The sequence below is a fragment of the Cavia porcellus genome, unplaced genomic scaffold, assembly GCF_034190915.1.
Source record: "Cavia porcellus strain 051 isolate PalLab524CR breed Dunkin Hartley unplaced genomic scaffold, mCavPor4.1 scaffold_32, whole genome shotgun sequence".
In the NCBI taxonomy this organism is placed as follows: domain Eukaryota; kingdom Metazoa; phylum Chordata; class Mammalia; order Rodentia; family Caviidae; genus Cavia; species Cavia porcellus.
The window spans coordinates 16,787,140-16,810,733 of record NW_026947515.1 but is presented as its reverse complement, the minus strand read 5'-3'; the positions used below and the strand labels follow the sequence as shown (position 1 = coordinate 16,810,733).

At 45.3% G+C, this 23,594-nt stretch overlaps 1 protein-coding gene across 1 annotated transcript in view; it reads right to left on the bottom strand.

Annotated features, from left to right (window-relative positions):
* The window catches only part of Ern1 (endoplasmic reticulum to nucleus signaling 1), an 81,163-nt gene that overhangs the window by 19,954 nt on the left and 37,615 nt on the right, over nucleotides 1-23,594 (bottom strand). Inside the window, exons 3-11 of the mRNA XM_013148383.3 lie at nucleotides 17,011-17,044; nucleotides 15,908-15,980; nucleotides 14,207-14,279; nucleotides 11,938-12,060; nucleotides 8,095-8,196; nucleotides 7,031-7,292; nucleotides 5,865-5,943; nucleotides 4,616-4,781; nucleotides 939-1,057 (exon numbers count right to left, since the gene is read on the bottom strand). Of these exons, the coding sequence (XP_013003837.1) occupies nucleotides 939-1,057; nucleotides 4,616-4,781; nucleotides 5,865-5,943; nucleotides 7,031-7,292; nucleotides 8,095-8,196; nucleotides 11,938-12,060; nucleotides 14,207-14,279; nucleotides 15,908-15,980; nucleotides 17,011-17,044 (1,031 nt within the window). The remainder of the gene's footprint in view (nucleotides 1-938; nucleotides 1,058-4,615; nucleotides 4,782-5,864; nucleotides 5,944-7,030; nucleotides 7,293-8,094; nucleotides 8,197-11,937; nucleotides 12,061-14,206; nucleotides 14,280-15,907; nucleotides 15,981-17,010; nucleotides 17,045-23,594) is intronic.

Sequence of the window (23,594 nt, the reverse complement as noted above, 5' to 3'; positions counted from 1 at the left end):
GCACAGCAGAGGAGACAAGCGGAGGAGATCGTGGTTGAGTTCAGTGGGGCTGCTGAACTCCTTTACCCAAACCCTCAGAACCTGGCCTGGAGAACTGCCTGGCTTCTGGCCAAGGATGCTGTGAGAGCCTGGCATTACCACCTCCATGTGAAAAACCCCCTTACTCAATTCCCCTCGAACTCTGGTGAGCCATCTGTCTCAGCTGACCCCTGATGATACATCCTGTCTCCTACAGCCTACAACAGAATCTCAGCAGCTGCCACCTGGGATGGCCTCCCTACTACCTAAGGCTCTGTTCTCATGTGGCTTCGCCACATCGAGCAGCCAAAGAAGGTCATATACTTGTTTTTTAAATTTTTTTTGAGTCAGGGTCTCACTATGTAGTTCAGGTTGGCCTCCAATTTGTAGCAACCCTCCTGCCTCAGCCTCTTCAGTGCTGGGATTACAGGTGTGCTTTACCACGCCCAGCTAGGAGGCCACTTTCAATAGGCTGCCTTTAGCTTCTTAACATTGAGGTCTCCCTGCTTCTTTACAGGACGCTACTCTTCCAGCCCAGGCTGCTAACATAGTTCCTCTGTACGCATGGGAGCTCATTTCCCACTGCTCTTTGATTAGTAGCCGTTTCCTCTCAACCCACTGATACTCATTCCCGCTTATTCCCACCGCGCCTCACCTTTGGCCTCGCCTGCCCCCACTGCTTTCTGGCTCCTGCTCACCAAGCCAAGCACCATGTGTCCCTCCAGGTCTCGCTTGTCCTGCTGCCTTTCCTGTACTTTCCCTCCCTACTCACTTCTGTTGCGCCCCATCCACCCGTGGCCACTTATCTCATCTGCTATGGATTCTGGTGCAACCCTCTACTGCAAGGGCAAAGTCTACTGCTTTAACCCCGACACCTCATGGGATGAGCCAGCAGCGGGTCAGTTCACTTCCTAACTCACTTCCTCAAAGCTCTTTTTCTCCGAGTCAGCAGGAATCACATTTTCCCGGTGTCTGGGCAGATTGTTGGGAAATCTCTCCAGCATCTTGGTGGATGCAGACAGTGGGGTTTCATGGTGTCCTATGAGGAAACAAATCTCTAGTGAGAACGGTTTCCCAAGCAGTGATAACACTCAATGCTGAGCTACATAGCATTTGCTAGCTACTGGGGGTCCACAGGCCAAACCTCCCAGCTAGAAAGTGAGAGGAAATGAAAGCAAACACCTGAAGATGCCATCAAAGCAGAAATCAGATTAAGCAGTGGCAGAACACAGTATTCTAAGACTCCCAGTGAGAACAAAGAAATGTCCTTGTCACAAGAGGGATCAGAATATTTGGGATACATTCAAAGTAAGGCCTGTGTGGCTGTCTGTGTCCAACTCACAGGTGAAGCATTATGTCCATCTGAAGTCCAAGGAGCCCTCCTTTCCATGCTTTCCCCAGAAACATCACTCTGCCAAGGCTCCCAAACGTGTTACTCAGTTACTCAGTTATCCAGATGGACGTCCAGCCCTCCTTCTACCTACCTGATGAGTTACCCATAAGAGAACAAGAGAAATCTGCCAGATGGACAGGGGCAGGGAGCCTGTGGCTCTCTCACTGTTCTCCACATAACTACTTCATCACTACCTGGCACTTGTTACACACTGATGGGAGCATCTATTGGGTTCAAATTACCATAAGAGACACAAAGATGATTAAGATTAGGTCCTGGGATTTCATATAGTTTGATAACCTGTTTAGCTCTAAAATTAAGTCACTCCAACCAGGCATAGTCCACATGCCTATAATTCCAAGAGGCTGAAGCAGGAGGATCACCATGGGTTTGAAGCCAGCCTGGGCTACACAGTGAATTCAAGGCCAGCTTGAACTATATGGTGAGATCCCATCTAAAACAAACAAATTTAAAAAAATTAAGTGACTCTAAATGTAGTCCAAAAGATCCAGGTCACTGTTCCACCCAGACTGTCTGCAGCTGGGCAGGCTTTTCTTTCCTCTCTCACTGGAATCAGACCTCACCCTGATTTAGGTCTTGCTCACCTTAGGATCTTTTCCCCAAACCTATAAGATTGTACGATGCTGTGCTAAGATAAAGAGCAACAGTAACTAGTTTGAATCAGTATGTGTCTTGGTCTGGAAAATCTCTCTTTAATCCCCCATCTTGAGGCCGGCCTGGGCTACACAGTGAATTCAAGGTCAGCTTGAACTACATTTGATCCCCTCTTTAATCCACCATTTTGAGGCCAATTCTCTACCTACAATGTAACATCATTCTTGGAGGGAAACCTACTTTTGTTTTAAACTACCTCAAGTCTTCCTCTGTCCACCAGAAAGCCCTTGTCCACAGGGAGCCCTGAGATACATTTCGCTCAGGAGCAGGGTTTCCCGTGTGGCTGCCTGCCTCAGACTTGCTGGTGGATGGGAAGGTGAGCACAGGTAACCTCAGGTAACAAGACACCCACACTAGGAGAACCAAGGTGGCCCTTCTACATTACACCCTGTGCTGCAGGGCCTTCCTGCCTTCCTTCGAAATGCCAACTCTTAGAAGGCTCTGAGTCCTACCTGTCTGCAGGGCACCTACCAAGAAAGAGACTGCTATGCAGGTCACGAACCTCAACCTCCTCTCCCTCCGGTAGTCTACATGCACTGACTCCTCCTACAGCTGGGCCTTTAGTAGTATCTCGAGCCACATTCTGACCAACAGAATCACAAAGTCCCTAATGTTCTTGTATCAATAGCACTAGTCCTATGACTTACTTATTATCAGTACCAGTAGGGTCAGACTCCAGAGTAAAACGCACAGGGCCAGGTCCCACCCTGGACCTCTTGCATCAGGCCCTCCAGAGACAGTGTTTTTTTACTGAAGCTCTGGTTCAAGCTGAGAGCATCCCAGGTAAGGGTTACTGGTTGTGGGCAACCATAGGCCACACCTCTTGGGCTCACAGTTTGTCTTCCAGATGCACGTGAGTGTCGGGTATCTTTAATGTAGTCCACAATCAAAGAACACAGTTGGGCATACCCTGTGGTTCTAGTCTAGAAGAAGGCTGTCAAGTCCTCACACTGTCTTATTTAAAAATGACTCACTATGCAGTTCCTCAAGGCTCTCCGGAATGGTGGGGCCCTTAATTAACTACTTCATACTTAGGTTAGGCTCTCCAGTTTTTTTCACTTGGACAACTTGTCTATTTTAAAGAGATTTCAATTTATCTGTGGAAATTCTTCACCTACTTTTTTTGTATTCTCCCACACATTTCCTTAGTGCTGCATCTTAACCACTGGCGTGTAGTTTATGTAAAACTGTGTGACCTTGTAAACATAATGGCCTCTGCTTAATTAGCTGTCTTTTCCTTACCACAGGCCCGTCCATGTGCATTTCCTAAACTACCTCTGCAAAAAAGGAACAATTCTTTTGTCATCCTTTCCTTATTATTTGGTAAAAATAATAACCATGATAAAAATGGCCACAGAATCAGGAGAACAAAGAACAGGCTCTGGACACCCACAAAAGAATGATCAGAGCTCAGGCACACGGGGCTTCCCTCTGCGGTTGCTGAACCCACACAGCCCCATCTGGCTGCTGCCTGGTGGTCCTGCTGCTCCCTGGGCCCACACAGCCCAGCGCCTGCATCCCCAGCCAGGACACATCTCTCTGCAGGCACCAGGAGGAAGAGAATGAGAAGCCTCAGCAGCCTCAGAGCACTGTGGCAACTGGCCAGCCTCCCCCACCAGTCTACGGACTCATCCCCATCTCTCCCCAGCTCTTGGCAGGGAGGCAGTAGAACCAGAGAGTGTGCGTGTGTGTGTGTTTATGTATGTGTATGTGCATGTGTGCTCGTGCACATGTGTTGGGGGAAGCACAGAAAAGGCAGATTAGACTCAAGAAAACTCCATACTGCTCTAATTGGGACACTTGCCAGGGACACAGTATCTCTCACCTCTGCCTTCATTTGTCACACGCACTGCCTTCAGGTCATGTCAACCTCTTATTTCTCTGTGACACAGCTAAATAAACTTCCAATTCAACCTCAGGGCCACCAATGTCGGCAGCAAAAATGGAAAGAGAGGAAAAAGTGGTGAGCACAATGGTAGAGCATGTGCTTAACATGAACGGGGCCCTGGTTTCATCTTTAGCACCAAAAAAGAAGAGAAAAGGAAGGGAAGAGACCTAACCTAACCTTAATCCCCCCAGCACACACACCTTACACACCTTTGACGCCCTGCCCTGACCCAAGAGCAGCCGCTGACTCTCCACAACTCAGCCCCCTGGAGCCCTCAATCACCTCCTCCCCTAGCCGCTCACCCACACAGACCCTGGGCCAGTCTCCCACAGGAACAGGAACAGCCTCAGTCTCTAGAGAATTAGGAGCAGACACTCTCATGTCAGATAATCACAAACTTTGTTACTTTGTAGCTGAGTTTTGGGACATTAAACAATTTTTGAGAACCCACTCACAACCCAGTTACCTTGTTTGTTCTCGTTGAGAATAAAACTGTTCCAAGATCTCAACAGCCACCTTGGAGTGAACAGAGCACTACATACACTTGGAGTCACAGGCAGCAGTAAAGCAGCCAGGGCATTTTTGCCCACCAGGAGGCAGCAAGCCACCACTTAAGGCCACAACAAGAGCCTGGCACTTACCTATCAGGAGCCAGTAATTCCTCAAGTAATTGAGCTTGCTCTTCCCTTTGAGCCCAGGGTCAAACTTGAGGTCTGTGCTGGGTGTGATCACACACTCTCCCTTGTCCCCAATGGTGACACCATCCGTCTGGGGGCCTTCCAACAAAGGAAGAGTGCTACCTCGGGGCTGCAGAGACAGGGATGGTGAGTATGGGGAGGGGCATTCACAGATCCTGCAACACCCCTGCCCAGCCTGGCGGGAACTGCGTGGCTTCAGCTGAGTGGGTTCTAGTGTGGGGCCAGCTAGGGCAGTCAGAGCATGGCACAACGGCCCCAGGACTGGGAAAGTGAAGTTCTACCCTCAGGACACGACAGTGCTCTTCAGGCTCTCACTTGTGGACACTGGGGCCTTTGGGAGGGACTGTGAGAAGAAAGACTAGAAGCAGATCTAAGCGAAGGAGCAGGGTGCATCGCTCTTGTTACAAATGAGGTGAACGGCCATGTGCTCACTACAGAGCTGAGAGGCAGACACTGCCTGCTGCTGTAGCAATGGCCAGCCTGCTGAGGACACTTGGGACAACCTCCCCGCCCAGCCCTGGGGAGATAGGACAGTGGCTGGCGTCAGAAGGCTGCAGGCACAGTCGGCACTCGAGAAAGGCTGGCAAGGACCAGTGGGGGCTGGGAAAGCACTAAGCCTGGAAGGGATCTGGAGAGAGAGGGAGGGCCCTGAAGTGTGACGTGTGAAGCAAGTCCGGAAGAAGGCTCAGAAGAAAGCTGAACGGGGAACCTTTGGGGATCAGCTGGGAGGTAGAGCTCCCACACAGAAACTAATGGGCAGTGGCGGACACTGTTCAGACCATCCTATGAGGGGCCTGGACACTGCCTGGGAAGTTCAGGCTGAACACAAAAGCAACACAGCCACCTAGGGCTTCCTGGCTTTAGCAAACGGTTACTGTCAGGTAGGTTGCTTTTACAGAAACAGCCGGCATATGCTGGAGACATTCCTGAGACATGCAGCTCTGTGTTTTGAATTCTTAACAAGCAGAACATTCACATAAAACTCCAGGTCCTTCTTTTTTTGTTCTTCTTCTTTTTTTTTTTTTTAAGACAGGGTCTCACTGAGTAGTCCAGGCTGCCCTGAAATTCATGCAATCCTCCTGCCTCAGCCTCCCTAGTGCTGCGATTACAGGTGTGTGCCACCACACCCAGCTCAGGTAATTTTTTACTAAAACGGAGAAGGCCATATCTGTGAACACCATAGTGAACTCACCACAACGGTGACCCCCTCATGCACCATAGAGGGGGAGGCGTAGAGGCTGGTGGAGTACTTTCCAACATACAGGGTAGGCCTGGAAAGAGGAGACACCCATATTCCAGTCATTTCATGTCCAGATTCCATAAAAGGGGCCTTTGGGAGAGCAAAATCATAGGCCCAGCTACCAGCCCCAGCATGGGAAAAGCAGAAGTAGGCACTGCCAGGGAACAGGATACTTTAGACATCAGTGTCACTTGCCACCTAGAGAAATGTAGACAAGTCATCTAACAGCAAGCCTCAGTTTCCTTATTTGCAGAATGGCAGGACTAGGCCGTGCCTAAGACGGCCTACAGAAAGGATTGTATCCAATAACCAGTCAGGAGACTGAACACTTAGCACTTGCTGCCAAAGCCTCCTAATGGCCCTGGCCAGCACACTTGGACACTGACCACCCCCAGATCACTGCCATACCATGCTTTCACGGAGTAGAGGCTTTGTAAAGGCTCCAGGAACATTCAGCCACAAAAGTGAGGCAAAGGAAATGCCAAACTCGGCAATTCCAGTCCTATGGCCAGTGATCTGTCCCTGCCTGAGGCCTCTCAGAGGGGACGAGGGGTAACGGCTGTACTGCCAGCATGAGAACAGGGGACGCTGCACTCCAGACCCTCTGGTCACTACTGGCAAAGCCTTGTCAGGCAGGTCTTCCGCTAAGCTACCTGAACCTCTCTCAGCAAACACCTTCCACCTGGGCAGCACAGTCAGCCACGTTACCTTACTTGACCTTCCCTATAAAGAGGATTGATGTTGTTAAGTGACTGAGTGACAGACTTATTAATAGGTGGAGCCTGAGCATATAAGCCTGCTGAGTGTTGGATAGGAACATTAACAATAAACATTTAGAAAATGCATAAAGTAAAAGGATTAATCTCTTGTATCTCTACAAGAGATATATCCGAATTACACTGTAGTTTTACTGGCAGTCTCCTTCCATCACATGATTTTTATCTGATACTCAAGAACTCTGGAGCATCAAGGGGTGTCCTTGGTTCTCATGCTGTTAAGCTTCTGGCCTCAGGGACATATGCCTGAACCCTAACTCCGCCAGTGTGGATATGCAATGCTGCAGAAGAAGCAGAACGCAGGGCTCCAGCTGTGCCCCTCTGCCCCTCTCCCTAACTCACGTCAGCTTGCTCTTGGCCTCGGTCTCCTTGGGAAATGGGTACTTCCACTTGGTGATGCGGCCCACCTCCCCGGGCATGAAGGTCAGGTAGCGTAGGGTCTCCACAGCAACGTTGATGTGCATCACCTTCCTCAGACCCTCCCGCTGCCAGACGTAGAAGGCCACTACAGGGGAGGCATAGTTTTGGATCCACAGGACATCCCCAGATTCACTGTCCACAGTCACCACCAGGCCATCGCCATTGGACACAAAATGGGACATCTCTGTAAGCATCAAACAATAAAACACGTCAGTATTCACCACATCCTGCGACCACATCCTCTAGTTTCTTAGAAAGCTACATTAACTTGGCTAGAGGAAACAAGACTTCCAGAATATTCTCAGAACAATTTCACTGGTTCCAATAAATGCGCTCAGGGTCCTCAGTACCAAGACACTGAAGAGGAAGGAAGGGCGCAGAAGTAAAAGAATTGAGATGTGTTATGTACGTGTATAAACTCCCCACGATGAATATTATCATTATGTACTGTAAACATGTACTAATAAAAGTTAAAATTTGACTCAATAAAGTCACACCTGTGTTCATGTGACTCACAAAGGCGCACTCAGAGACAGATGAAACTATTCTAGGGCCTGGACTAGAAAAGGCAGAATTAGACTTTCAGATACCAATGTTCAGATGCCAAAATTGGCTTTCTCAGTTATCATTGGAGTTGGGGGAGTGCTAACTAAAGAAATAACTAAGAAACCACCGTCAGAGTGGCCTTCTCCATGAGATTATTGATGTCATGTGCTGACTTGTATTTATACTGCCCAGAAGCTTATACCAAATTTCTTCTGTGACACATAGGACTCAGTAAGGTGTGCACTCCTCAACCTCACCAGCATTTTAATTCAGTTCCCCGCAGGACTTCTCACCCAGGACTCTGCCACACTGACTGTGTGAAGTATTTACTTTAGGCCTATGGGAAGTCCAGAACCCAGTGACTTACAAGAATATTCTGCTTTCTGCAACAACTTTTTCCCATGGGTGGAAGGGGCCACGCCAGCCTTGCAAGCACTTACTATAGTCCCCATCATCCTCAGGCAGGGAGGCTGCGTAGTCAAAGTAGGTGGCATTCCAGCGAAGCTCTCGGGTTTTGGTGTCATACATGGTGATAGTGTATTCTGGATGACACAGACAAGCCCATTACCACAGAGGGACCGTGGCACCTACTGAGGTGTCGAACTTATCTAGTTACAACAAATAAATTCTCCCTAAATTGCATGTTTGAAAGTCCAGACTACCCACATGGAACATGAAGGCTACCAAGAACATGAAGGCCCACACATGTGCGAACCAGCAGACAGCTGTGAAGCAGAGACAAGTCACCCTCTCCTGCACCCTAGAACTCACTGCTCACAGAGTCATGAGCAGGATAACAATTGTCTTCGCCACTAACTAGGGGGTGGTTTACTATCCTGCAATAGATGGACAATATTAAAACTTAGTACCTAGAAGAGAATGGTGACAGAACAGAAACCTGCGAACTGCAGCACTGACTTTGTGACCAGTTAGAGGCTGGCAAGGTGACAAGGAGACTGTCAGTGGTGATCTGAGTAAGCAAGAGGAAATTACCATTAGGAGCTGAAACAGGGTGACACAGCTTGAGATCATGACGTGCTTACGTTAAGTGGGAATACAGACACAGTGATGACTGGAAGACCCGGCTAAGGAGCTTTCTGGGCTGGAAGAAGAAACTGCTAAACAGCTTTTTTGGCTGCATATGATAGACTGCGAGATGATGAGCTAAAGCAAAAATCATCCAGCTTTCAAGCAAAATGTAGAGGAAACATAGAGGGTCCAAGATAGATTCTCCAGTGAGAAAAGATTCTCTGTAAAGAAAATGGCTTTAGAACAAAGATAAAATCCAGAGCAGTGGGACGAAAAAAATGGCGTTAGGTTGCACTCGATCACACCCAGGGTGAGACCATCACACCTTCTTTGAGACCTCAGAAAGATTTAAGGTAGAATCTCCTACACTGGTGATGGCAAACTTTTTAGAGGTTTCGATGGTAACATGCAGCCCACTGTGGCCCTTGTACCATAGGTTCACCCCAATGTCCTAGATCCTGAGCTAGGTAAAAAGAGCCCAAAGAGCACTTTCCCATAGCACTTCTACATCTCAGACCAGACTTGTATGGGCACAGCTTTTACGTAATGAAATGGATAATTCAATATATGGGAAACACACAAAGATTTTAAGGGAGTAGTATCAATATGGACCACAGTGATCAAGATAGTAAAAAAGAAAGCCTACATCCCTTATTTTCAATAAACAGAGAACAGACTGAAAAACTACAAAATTTGTCATTTCTTATAGAAAAGAGGATTTCTCAGAGGACAAAATCAAGAAGCACTGAAAACAATGTATTAGGAACAAATCATGGAGGATAAAACTGGGTCCGAATCAAGGAATATTCCTGCCCCTAAAGTACGTTTACCCCCTAAAAACATGTGCTTAGCTGGATTTCAGAATTACTAAGGTCCAGCATCTGATGCGTGCTTCTCTGTCCTTCCCTGTTTGAATGGAAGTGTTCACTCCAGCTTCTGTCTTACCACTGCACATCTGGGGATGGGGGGGGAGGGGTGGCTGGGGAGAAAGAGAACTTGTCTTTTAATTCTCATGTCTCCAGATCAGACGACCTTCATCCCCGCCAAACCTGACAGATCCCAAGGGCTGGACTGGAGGTGGGAGATGCTGTGACTGAATGCTGGGAGTCGTGGGAGAAGTGAATATGTCTGTATGTGGAAGGGTTGAAAACTACTACAGCCAGAAGGAAGACCGTGGTAGGCTGTCTGAAAGATTACCACCAACAATTCTTCCCTAAGTCACTCTTTCCGTTAAGAGGCTGAGTTGGTTTCTCCACCCTTGGGTGTAGGCCAGTCTTACAACGTTAAAGGATGTAAGAATCTGGGACTTCTGAGCTCAGAACTTTTTTTTTTGGAGACAGAGTCTGTAGCTCAGGCTGGCCTTAAACTCACTATGTGTGTGTGCCACCATGCCCAGACTGAGCTCAGAACTTATGAGACATTCTGACATCCACTTTTATTCAACAGGGAGCCCAGCTGTCATGCTGAAAAGTCCAGACATCTGTGAGGGAAAAGGTCATGTGGAGGTGAACCAAGGCCCCAGACATGAGTGTGCCCTGCACACGGCATAGAGATGATCTCCCCTTGCTGAGCCCTTCCTGAATTCCTTACCCACAGAATCAGAAACAACTAACGAGCTATGTTAGGTGGCTTATTGGGCAGCCATAGATAACGGAAACAACAGTTGTGCACCTGCACATACACATTCCACCTACTGTCCAAGTTCTACCCTAAGAACAGACAGTTTTGTAGCAGGTGAAGTTGGAATCACTACTAAGATTTTACTTGATAGAAAAGGTAAACGAAGCCAGGCATGGTGGCGCACACCTGTAATCCCAGCACTCAGGAGCGCAGCAGAAGGATCACCGTGAATTTGAGGCCAGCCTGGGGCAAAGAGTGTGTTCAAGATCAGCCTGGACTACAACACAAAATGCCATCTCAAAAAACAAAGAAGATGAGAGGAAGGAGGGAAGGAAGGAAGGAGGGAGAGAGGAAAAAAGGAAGCAAGGGAGGGGGAGAGAAGGAAAGAAAAGGATACACAAATCCTAAGCAATTACAACAGCTGATTTTTGCAGGAGCAGGATGGAGAGTGCTTCCCTCTATAATTAGGAGTACAAGTGGGAGCAGGAGCAGCCTTTCTAATCTGCAGAAAGGCACTGTTCCCACTGCATCTGAGGGGAGGTTCTGCCTCTCTGTACAGCCTTGGTTACCTGAATGGTTAGACCACGATGATGCATTCATGCATTCATCCTATGCTTTTTAAAACATATAAATATATACGAATGATAATCTTACACATTTGCAGGAGCCTAGATTTTTGGTATAATTTTCTTCTAGATGTATTCTAGCTTCAGCTTTTAGCTTTAAGTTGTGTTCCACAATTGTTATGCCAAACCTGACATGTGAGGTGCTGCACATACACAAGTAAGTAAGGCACGTCTCCACAGCAACATGCTCACCCATTCACTTGTTCAAACATCTGAGCACCTACTATACATCAGGTAATATGTCCAGTGCAGATACACAGCTGGTAAAGAAAACAAAGTCTTCCCCAAGGGAACTGATATTCCAGTGGGGGAGGCAGCAAATAGGCATGTAACATTTATAAATATGTAGAGACGATGTTAACTGAAATGCTGTGGGAAAGCTGAGCTGAGTATCCCTGTGCAGGGTGGAGGCTTTGAACGTAGGAAGAGACTACACAAAGGGCAGTTTTGAGCAGAGCTACGGAAGAAGAGAGGACATTTTCAACAGCCAAGTCATTTTGGCCTGAATCACTGGGACTTTTTAACATTAATCTGATGTTTATACAAGTTTGTTCCCTTTTTTTTTTGGTACCGGAAACTGAACTCAGGACCTTGGGCTTGCCAGGCAGGAGCTGTGCCACTGAGCTATATCGCCAGCCTGAGAGGACATTTTCCAAAAACCCAGGAGTATCTGCTAGAGAGGAGCACTCTACTACAAGTCCGTAAGGTAGCACAGTTATTCAGACACCCCAAGCCAAGCGGAAAAACGTGAAAGTGAAGCAAAGACAGCAGCGGGGAAAGATGAGCAGAGGGAGGCGGCAAGTGCACCCGGGGGTTCTGCGGGGAGCTTAAAACGTATGTGTTGGGCAATGCGGGTCACAGAAGGGTTACAGAAAGCAGTATCATGCTGTTTGGAGAAGAAAGCCCTGGTCGCCTTCTGGAGAACGAAGCCAGAAACAGAGCCAATGGAGGAGATTGGTTACACTCTTTCTGGAAGCAAGCAGGCTGGACACAAGGCTCATTCCTTACCTGTTCGTCCAAGATACAGAAGCGAGGTTGACGGGCAGAGACTATCTGCAAAGGCTGACGACAAAGTCTGCTGCTTCTCACCAGTCAGGAGGTCAACGACGTACCAAATGTCCTGCTTTTTACCTGGAAGGCCACACAACACCGCCATTGGCACCTATTCCATATGGAAAAACATACTGCTGCCAAAGCAGCCGTTCTGGATTTCAGGGCATTCTCTGTGCTAAGAGGCCTGGAATCCACAGGCCGAAGACATTTCTATGATTCTCTGAGGTGACAAAATAAATCATAACGTTGAAACTTCTTGGGCCTCTACATCTTACATTTTATAATACAATCATGATATCAAATTTCTCCAAATATAATAAACTAAGCTTACTAAAAGCCTCCTAGTTTTTAAGGTTGATGTTATTGATTTGATTAGTGGCCTTAAATATGAAAAAATCCCGACTTTTGTAAAGGGCAGTTCTTTTTCCCACGGGGTAGGAGCTATGTAAGTACAGAAACATACCCAGGAGTTTGTCTCCCTGGTAACCACAATTCTTATTTCCCAATGTTCTTATTAATTAGCCCACACGTGAAGAAAACCTATAGTTATCATCGATAACTATAATTAGCTAGTACCTGTGCCTGGTCAGTGCAGTTAGTTGTAACCTGACGCTAATGAAACCAAAATTATCTCTGCCTGTATACCCAGGCTGTAAGTTATTCCCAAAGGACAGACCGTGGCCCTTGCTTTGGGCAGCTGATTAAAAGATATGGACAGGTGGACACCACAAGCCAAACAACACTATCAGCAAACCCACAGCACATTGTCTATGGAATATATACCAGGACATCCTGGCTAACAGTGAGACAGTAGGCAGGGCTTCTAATCCGAAGATCAACTCAGTCACTGTGATGTGTGCATTTCTGTTTTGTGAGGCATCTGCATCTTACTAACTTATTAGAAAAATGTCCTACAACCAAGGACTCTTGGAAGTAGAATTTTGCAGTACTGGAGTGGATCACGGGGCATTAAAATTTGCTAAAGCTATACTTCATTCTAACAGATGTAACAAACAGGAGGGTTCAACATGTGTACAACTTGCTCATGGATTATAGTTCTCTTCTCAACAATAAGATCTTAATTTTTTTTTAATGAAAACAAAATGAAACTGTCACCAAGCAGCTCTGACCATAAATTCTTCCCATTTGGAATGATTTACACATGCTTACTTCAAGGACCATTACAGGCTGCATAACCTGCCTACAACTTCAATAAATGAATTGGGCAACTACCACGCTCTTAAATACACTTAATGAAGTCAGTTAAGAGGGCACCACACAAAGATGAGGGAAACATAATGCCCCAGTGTCCTACGTAAGTACCAAACTGCTAGCAAAAGCTGGAAGCCCAGATAGCAAACAGCAACATCGAAGGTCAGAAGATGGTCAGATGGGCCTGGGGAATGGCCCGCAGGACAGAGAAAGCCTTGCTGATTACTTCTTTTGAACCTCTAGGCTGAAAGTTCCTCGGTTTGAAGGACTGGCACGATGCAAGAGTCTCAGTGTCCCTAGCAAAAACTTAAAAGCTGGCTTGCATCTGAAACTCAGAAATACACATAAAGCTTCCAGGACATGAATAAGCAAGAAGCACTTTCAGTTCCTAAAAAAAAAAAGCTCCTATATAAACACAAGCTATTATCACGATCATGATTTCAAGATAAAAACAGTCCTTCTTTGTGTTATAATTTCATTTTTATTGACATTTTGGCAGAAGAGTGGTAAAGAAAAGCAGGTGCGTTGATGCTTTGAAAACTGTGACCCCTGAGGTATGAAGACAGCTTATCTAGACAAGCTGTTAAGTGCTATTTCTACTCAATATCCCGATAGCAGAGAATACTAAGAAAGTCCTATAATTAGTAGCCAGGACCTGGCTTCCCTTCCTTGGCTCAGACTATTATTTTCACTTTAAATTTCATTCAGTTGCAGCAGGGTATGTTGCAATCTTAAAATCACAGAAATAGGCCAACCCAGCAGTTAAAAGCTTGTTAAATGAGTAACTATATTAATAGTGTCAATATTTCTCCCAGCTAGGGGGACCCTTTTCTTAATTGGTCAGCCAATACTGGCATGAACAGTACCACAACATAATCAAGGCAGAAAGGCCTGTCTCAAAGGATCAGCAAGAGGATGACAGCAGCCCTCCCTCTTGACTGCTACTTTCCCGGATTACGGGACTCACTGTCAAAGAGATCCAAGTTTTAGTGTTGAAAACAGGAACTCTTACCCATGTACAGGATTCCATCTGAGCTTCGGCATGGGGATGCCTGTACCAACTCTGGGATGGTAAAGGGAAGTTTCTTTAAAAAAAAGAAGAAGAAGAAAACAAAGAAAATAAGTTAACCAAATCTTGTGCAATTATAAAAATTTTACTGGGCAGTATGCTTGTGTTACCCAGTTCTGCTAAAAAGAAAGAAGCACTTAAAAGACATGAGTTTTCCTAACTGGAACACAAGGAAAAGGAGGTACCCTGGGCTGAGTTCTGCAACTGAACTCCTTTGCCTGACACACGATGTCAGGTCTCCTCCCCGGGGCACCTACCTTAGGTGACGTAAACCTTGTGTGAAAAGACCTACCCAAACAGAGAGAGCTGCACATTTAAAGGTAGGAGAAGGACTTTCCTGTCTTGGAGTACTTGACTAAGAGACACCAGCTAGCTAGAATGACAATGCTTTTTAGAGCGGCAAGGAGTCACAACACTAATGCTAACGAGAAGGAATCTTGGGGCCAGCATAAGCTTTGAAAGAAGGCAGCATTACATGGATAACAGAAGGGTCTGAGGTACAAAAGAGATGTTTTAGTGCTCTCTTCAGCAAATAATTGTCTACTGAAAAACCAGAAGAAAACTGAATCTCTTGATTATAAAAAGGAACTTACGTTAGGTGCCAGAAAAAGAAACTTGAAGGAATCCAAATGTTTCAACATATTTCATCATAAAACTGATTCTCGAGTCCACAGCTGACATCTGACATGTCCTTTTGGTTAGTGCTTGTTTCAGTGCACTTTATTTTTGGAACATCCTGTGTTCCTGAAACTGTTTAACCTGCTGTTACAGAACTCAGGATTCTATAACACTGTCACCTTTTTCTCTAAGCAAAAAAAAGATTCCTCTATAACATTAAAAACAAAAGTGCAAACAGTAACCAACAATCTGGATTTGGCCATAATCCCAACATTCAAACTAAGCCTTAGAAAAGGAAAAATGCGCCAGGTATGGTGGTGCATGGCTGTAATGCCAGCACTTGGGGTGCAGAGGCAGGAGGATTAAAGCCTCGGCTGCAGACAGTTCATGGGAGACTAATCTATGCTCAGTAATTTTCAGGAGTTCCCCACATCACAAAAATGTGAGCAAAGAGCGAAAATACAAGTCTACATTCCCAGATGGAGCTGGGGGTAGAATACCGCATGCTTCTCTAAAGAGACACTGGAGGGGGTGGAGTGGGGACAGTGTTTCAAGCTACACCCCTTCCTCCTAAGTTGAAGGTATCACGTTAGGAAAATCTGTTACTAGCAAGACTTTTATCCTCTCAGTGTGCTGACTGGGCCACCAGCAACTGCCAGCCTGGGTCTGCATTTTTCAACTCTGGCTACACATTTAGGAAAACTCATTTAGGAAGCTCTGAAAACATACTGATGCCCAGGATCCACTCCAGACCACCTGAATCAGAATCTCCAGAAGTCTTTTTCTGAGACAGGGTCTCACTATGTAGTGGAGGCTACCCTTGAACTTGCTTATGTAGCCCAAGATGGCTTGAAACACGGGGATCCTCCTGCTTCAGCCTCCCAAGTGCTGGATTTATAGGCATGTGCTACCACACTCGGCTTCTCAGAAGTTTATTTAAATATTCCAGGTGAACTCCATGTGCCAACACAGTTAAGGACAGAGTTGGGAACTCCCAGAGTACACTTGGAAGCTAAAAATTCTCACCGTCAAGCCTTCATTATTCTTGCCCCCAAGTGTATACAGGCTTCCATCATTGGGATCTGGAAGGAAGGCAGGCCTAGAGATTAAATAATAAGTATCAGTGATAAAGGACAGCCCAGGCACAGAACAATCAATTCATGCAAAGCCATAACACAGGATTAGTGGGAAGTAGGTGTGTGTGTGTGTGTGTGTGTGTGTGTGTGACAGCTCCACCCACTGCTCCTTCAGCCACCACAGATATATGAAATAGTCCTACAATGTGGAGAAAAGCAGCTTGGGAAGGAAGTCATGAGAAACCACAGAAGCGTAAACCATCATTTGGTCAAAGTACTCTAGATGAAGCTCAAGTAAGTGGAAAGGACCCAGCCGGTCCAGTCTTCTCTTCAGTTGTGCATAGAGCTCCGATAATTAATAGTTAATAGCACAGCATGATACATGAATGGGCAGAACAAATCTACCTTTAGTTTTCAACACTTACTTTTTCAAATGTGGGCAATAAAAACAGATTGAAAACTGATGTCAGGGACTCTGCCAAGAACATGAACAGGGGTTTCTCTATCAACAGCTTCCCACTGAGCAGACGGGAGACTGCCCCTGTAGGCCCACCCATGGAAGACGGGACTACAACTTGACTCGCTCAAGAGCCCTTACCTGAGGGCTCTTACAGAGGACAGCCAACTTCTCATCTAACACATGTACTCTAGGAGCAGGCCACAATCATCTCCCTCCCCGTGGTATGACACAGAGAAGAGAGAGATCCAGACTTCGCCATTTAAAACTCAGCTTAAGTTTACCCTATGTAAGTCTTTTTAATACCACTCCAGCCTCCCAGAAGGAATGGACACTCCAGCACTACCGTTCCCATCACAGCACCTGAAAGACTGTATTCTTTTTGTCTCCTCCACACCCGCATGCTGGGGATCAGGCCCAGGGCTCGCACATGCTAGGCAAGCACCCTGCCACTGAGCTGCGCTCTCAGCCCTCACTCATTTGGTTATACCTTAAACTTGGGCATGTGTGCATCCCAGCTACAAGCCTCCCAAATGCTTCCTGAATAAATGAGGTAATGAATTAAAGAGAAGTGCTGAGCAAATGAGAAAACTTACTCCTCCACGTGTGTTGGGACCTGAAGGACTGGATCTGTGCAAAAGAACAAAGGCATCGTCAGACACAGTTGAGAACATCCCAGCCCTAGTCGTAAGATATACCAACCACGAAGGCTGACTGACATGAGGTAATGCACGTGAGTGCACTTTAGGAAACAAACACAAAGACACAAACGTAAGTTCTATAATTGTCAATGATACCAAATTGAGAACTGCTGTCAAGAAACTTCCACATAACTTGGGAGATAAATACAGAAGGAAGAACTAGTCATAAGCCACAGTGGGCAAAGGGTGACAGGACCACTATCTGGAACTTTAAGAACTTCCAAAACCCAATTCATTACCTTGCCAGATACCTAGAAGAGGGCTAGATATTCCTGTTCAGAAATGTCAAACTGTGGCTTAAAGAACAGATTTTCACTGGGTGGTAAATGGAGATACCCTGCTTTGGTAGCAGCCTGTGACAGCCATCCTGGAACTTTTAAGTGTTGATTTCCTTTGATTCATTAACTGAGGTTCTATAAAATCTAGTTTTAAAATAATATAAAATATAAAAAATGATTTTATATAAAGATGTTTACAATATCATTACAAATGTCTTTACTATTCAATAATGTGGTGAAATCATGGAATATCTGTTTGGCAAAAAAAAAAAATTAAAGCTTTTAAAAGGGCTAATGAAGTTTTCAGTCTTTATGCTGGTAGGTCCAGGAGAAAGTACATTGTACAGACACTATTAATGCAACTATGAGAGAATAGAAAAACATTAGATGAAGAGTTTAAAAAATGTTTATTTTTATTGGCAGTATTAGCAAACCCCCAAAGTACACATTTTCTGTATTTCTTAAAATTTGTACAAGAGCAGGCATTACTTTTTGAATTAGGAAAAAGTGGGCAATCCATGTGGGACCCTTCCTGTCTCTCAAGAGCTACGTCTAGTCCCCATTCCTTTTCTCCAATTAATTTTCCTAAATAAATTAGGAAACAGCTTTTGCTCTAAGTCAATTTCACAGTCACAGCAGTTAAAAGTGGCTGATTTTCCCTGCCTAGGTTCTCCTGGGCACACACTGCAAGGATTGTCTGGGTAGCTGGTGGTGAGATAAAAGGGCACGAGGGCCAGCACTGTGCTGTAACATGCAAAATCCTCACGCAAGAGACTGCACAGTGAGGAGATACTGCCACCAATCAAAACCCACAGCTACAGTCACACTGTACACACTTCAGAGCTGGGGGGCAAGGCAGCAAACATCTAATAGGATTTTGTATGTAGAGTCCTGTGGCTCTGTTTATGGCAAGACAGCTGTCCAATCCTTCTTATCACCTGACATTCTTAGATGAAGGAAATCTTTCAAGCCTTAGTATATACTGGCATTTGTTTAACGGACCAGGTTTTACACAAAGACACACAGTGCTCACAACAACAGAAGTATTCACAACATAGAAGCATAAATCATCATTTGGTCAAAGCACTCTGGATGAAGCTCAAGCAAGTGGAAAGGCTCCAGCAAGTCCACTTTTCAATCTTCAACTGTGCATAGAACTTCCAATAATTAATATTTAAATTAATAGCATGGCGTGATATATGAATAGCAGAACAAATCTACCTTTAGTTTTCAACAAACATTTACTTTTCGAATGGAGGCAATAAAAACAGACTGTAAAAACTGATGTCAGAGAACCTGCCAAGCAGATGAACAGGGTTTCTCCATCAACAGCTTGTGGTCTGTGGGCAGCAAACAATTCACTAAATCGAAAACACTTTAGGAAACAGGAAGAACTTTCAGTCAGTAAGCATATGTTTATCTTTCCCATTAATCACCTCTCTGGTACACTCTCACAAACAGACTGATGCAAGAGACAGGAAACAAGGGCACACAACATCCACTGCTGAAACAAACTTGTCAAAGTACATTTAGGACCCAGGTACTCCAATGTGGCCCTGACGCTGTGTGAGTGAGGAGAAGCAAAAATGTCCCATTCCAGAGAAAGCAGGGCAGTACAAAAAGGCATCTGTTTAGTTTATTTCAGTCACTCAGGGTATCACAGGTAAAAAGGACACCGTCAAAGCCTAGGAGTACACCAGAAACAAACACAGAGACCAACGTGACTGGAACTCCTGGCAGTAACCTGATCCTGCTGCAGTGTATGCTCAGTCTCATGGACTTGTCTTCAGATGCAGATTTTCCTGGTTTTCTATAGTGTATGCACTGGTCACCTGATTCTGAGGCCTCAAGTCCCAGGATGGCCCTGCACCATAAGACACAGGATGTCAGTGGAAACAGGAAAGGATTCCTGATACAAATAGGTGTGTAAGAACCAGGCTTGTGAGTCTCAGAAGAAGATGAGCTCTGGTGGGAGGGAACATGAGGATCATTTTATTATTCACCATCTACTCAGTAAAACTGGATACCTAGATAAGCTTCTGCAAAGGTGTGGATCAGGAAAATACTCAACCACTCAGACAGCTTAACGGAGGCAAGCAAACTGCTGCTTGGTTTCTGAGATGCAATGATGATTTATTCCACAGATACTGTTCTTCTTTAAGAATTATTTGAATCCAAGAGCTGCTTGCATACATTACAGAAAATAACTGCGTGCATCAACCAAAACAAAGAGCGTTGGACCATTAATGATGGGCGAACATCTTTAAGGAATCATTCTACTATTCTTTGTACAGATGCTTGAAATCTTCCACATTTCAAAAGAGACAATCATGAGTTTGAGGCCAAACTGGGCAACTCAGCAAGACTGTCTAAAATTTAAAAATTAAAAAGGGCTGGGGATGTAGCTCTGTGGGAGAACATCACTGGGTTCAATACCCAGTACCTGCCCCGCTCCACACACACACGTTAAAGTCAAAGCCAGGGATGGTAGCACATGTGTGTAACTCCAGTACCCTGGGAGGCTAAGGCAGGAAGAGTAAAAGTTCAAACAGAGCCTGGGCAGATTAGTGAGACCCTGTCTCAAAATTTTAAAAAGTAAAAAATTTTAAAAGGGTGAGGGATGTAGCTCAGGGTGAAGGCCCTGGGTTCAATCTCTAGTGTCACACACACAAGGAAGAAGAATCAAAGAGATTAAAGATAAATATCTTTGGAAAGCTAGAAAAATAAAAACAAAAAGCATCATGGGAAAAGGTAAAATAAAGAGCAACAGGGGGGAAAAAGTGTTGGCTTTTTCTTTAATAATGAGAATTGGTATCAGGCAAGATTCTTGCGTTTAAAAAGCTTTCAGCCACATGAGAAGAAACAGTGGGCAAACTGTAAGACTGTAAGCAAATACTCCTACAAAATAAGCCATTCTGTCCATGTGGAGCCTGATAAATATATAAACCAACCTCACCAAGCTAGCTCGTTTCAGGAGAAGGAAACAGGGAGGGTTCCTTGCACAAGTGTAAAACTGGGTGTTATTCAAGATAATCCTGAGGTTAGCAAGCAAAGATATGGGGAAATGCTGCGGAAATCAATGTTTGGTTTCCCAGAATCAGCTCAGGAAAAAACCAATGTGCTCACTGCTGTCCTGAGAGGCGGGGCCTCAGCCCTACCTCCATCGCCCTGGTGACCAGTGTGGTCTGAAACATGCAGCACAACCTCTCCACCCACAGAAAACAACTTCTGGGATGAGACCAGGTGATAACTTAACCGCCACTGTGTTATGCTAGTGTAATTTTCTTTGTTAATCTGACACTGAAATGACAAAACACATGTTCACATTTTTCCTTTGTCCAAATTCATAAAAAACTTTTTTTTCTTTCTTTTCTTTTTCTCTTTCTTTCTCTTTCTTTCTTTCTTTCTTTCTTTCTTTCTTTCTTTCTTTCTGTGTGCGTGTATGTGTTTTATTTTGTTTTCAGACAGAATCTCATTATAGTCCAGACTGGCCTCAAACTCGCAGGAATCTTCCTGCTTCAACCTCCCAAGTCTGAGATTATAGATCTGCACCACAATGCCTGCAGACATTTCTATCTCCAAAAGATGTGCGTTTTTGTTTTGTTCTGTTTTGTTTTGTTGAGACAAGGATCTTGCTTTGCTCTTACTATGCAGCCTCAAACTTGCAGCAATCTCTCTTCAATCTCCTCAATGCTGGAATTACTGGCGTGCACCACCATGCCTGGCAGGAAGTGAGTTTTTTCCTTCACTCCCCACTCCAATTCTGGAGGGATACTTCCAAGTTCTCCCCTCAGCCTCTCTTTTCTCTCTCAGGGAGCACATCTACCTAAGTCTAACCATAAGAGGGGAAGTCTAACCATAAGAGGCGCCTCCATGGCGCCATCTCCATCTATCTAAATCTTTCTTATCCTTCAGGTTCCTAACACCCTTTTCTCCAGGAAATATGAATGTACTGTGCATTGTGCTTGGTATGTACTGATGATGTATTTAGCATGTTTTTCAAGAGATAGGTACTTCCTTGTAGGTGGCTTCTCTGGTTCTCAAATATCTGAGGGCTGGATTGAATTTCAAGCAATCTGGGAGCAAATCCCATCATTTTGCTTATTGTGAAATATATACAGGAAAACACAGAAAATGCACGTACAACTTAGTGCAAAACATTCAGCCCATGGGTCCTGCTGCCCAGGCTTCTGCGCTATCATACAGAATGCACCGTGCAGTCTGGAGAATGAAAGGAGATCAGTAACTTAAGATAGTCAATGCTGCACACAGAACACCGTCACTCAAACAAGTGTTCCATAATGAAAAGGGCATTTCCAACGGGATATATAATAAATACTAAAAATATAATATATAATAAAAACTAAAAAACATCTGCCCAGGCATAGTACTGTTTATTCACATTTTTAAAAACAGTTTCAAATAATATGGTACTTTCTTGGAAGTGAAGACAGGGAGTGGCGGAACTGCCAAGTGCTGATCATATACTGGGGGTATAAGGCTTCTAGGGTGCTGGTTTCTTTACTTGTGTGTGTATATGGAAAGAATCTATTCTATTAAACAGCAAAATAAAATATAGATAACAGGAAACCAGGAAATAGAACTTTTGCAAAGGAAGGAACCAAACAATGAAGAGAAAGGGAAGGGAGGGAGCAGAGGAAAGGGAATAGAAAAAGAATTAAGATGTTTTATAAGCATGTACCAACCTCCCACAATGAAGGCAATTATGGCAAACACGTACCAATAAAAATTAAAATCAGTCATCATCTTTAGAAAAGCTCCTCCAGGAAACCCATTTCTAGCAGGCTGGAAAAAAAGGACTGTCCTCCCCGCTCCCGCCTGCAGAGTGCCTCAGGAGGCCGGTTCTCCAGTCCACCAGGGCACTCAGTTATAGGGAGGCCCCTGGAGCACCACTGCCGGTGTCCCTAACGAAGGCCAGCCAGAATGGGCACAGGCGTGGGGCAGCATGAGGTGACCAGTGGGCTAAACAGAAAACGTCTCTGATGAAGTCAATGAAATGTATGTTTTAAAGTTATTTTAGTTTATTAGTACATGTATAGTACATAATGTTTACAATCCTCATGGGAAGTTGGTACATGTACATAACACATGTATTCCTTTTGTTAATCAAAATTTAAGTAACTGTTTCAAACTGGAATTCAGGAGTTCTCTCTGGAGGTAGCTTGGGCAGATTCCTTCGGTGTGGGAAGAAATAAGAATCTTTTGATCACAGCAGCTATGAGAACAGGTTGCTCACTTGACTGCAGCTCAAGGAACCCTGAAGGATCATTCTCTTCTCCTTCCCAGATGAAGACTGATATTTCAGGAACACCTACTTCTCTGGTGGCATCTCAATAGGCACTGGTCGTACTGTCCTGCACTGTGGGCTTCCTTCTGGCCCTGATCTGACCTCACATGCCAGTATTTTAAACCCAGCTTCCTCTCGGATAAAGATTTCTGCAGGATGACCAGGATATCATATCAGAAATTCTCCCAATGGGCCCTTTTAAGTGAGCCTCTTGTAGTGATTTGAAATGTCTTCAGTTGTCCCTTTTTAAAAGTATTAAAAGAGCAAGAGACCACAGATGAGGGCCCAACTGCTTTGTCCTCCTCTCCCCCCCCCCTCAGGAGGATAACTCCCACCTACCAGTGATTACCTGTTGAGATTTACCAAACACATCTCGAAAACAAACGTTGGGCATCTCCTATTGACTTAGTTCTCTGTTAAGTGTTGCCTGGGACAGAGAAAGGAATGTACAGTTCCCTTATTAAGTGACTACAGATGGAACACGGGGTAATGAACTGCTAAAACATGTGGCGTGAGCCACAGGATCTCCTGGGTTTGGGCTGAAACACACAAGGCTCAGAGAATGGAACAACAAGACCACAGGAGTGAGGAATCGCTACCCCGAGTGTGGGACTACAGACACAGGCCCGGCAGGTGCGGTGAGTTCCTGCTGAGGCACAACACAAATATAGCGGACTTCAGGGTCTTGAGGACTGTGTGGTGTGGTATGTGGGCACCAGGACCCCAAAAAAGAGGCTTCTGAGAAAGGGAAGTGTGAGGCAGGCACCTGAAGGAGGGTTGGACAGGTGGGCATCAAGGCACAAACGGAGAAGGGGAAGGGAGAATCACAAAGCAAGCACAAAGGTGGCACCACACTCCAAGCCACCCCGGCCTGAACCAGCGCGGGACGGAGA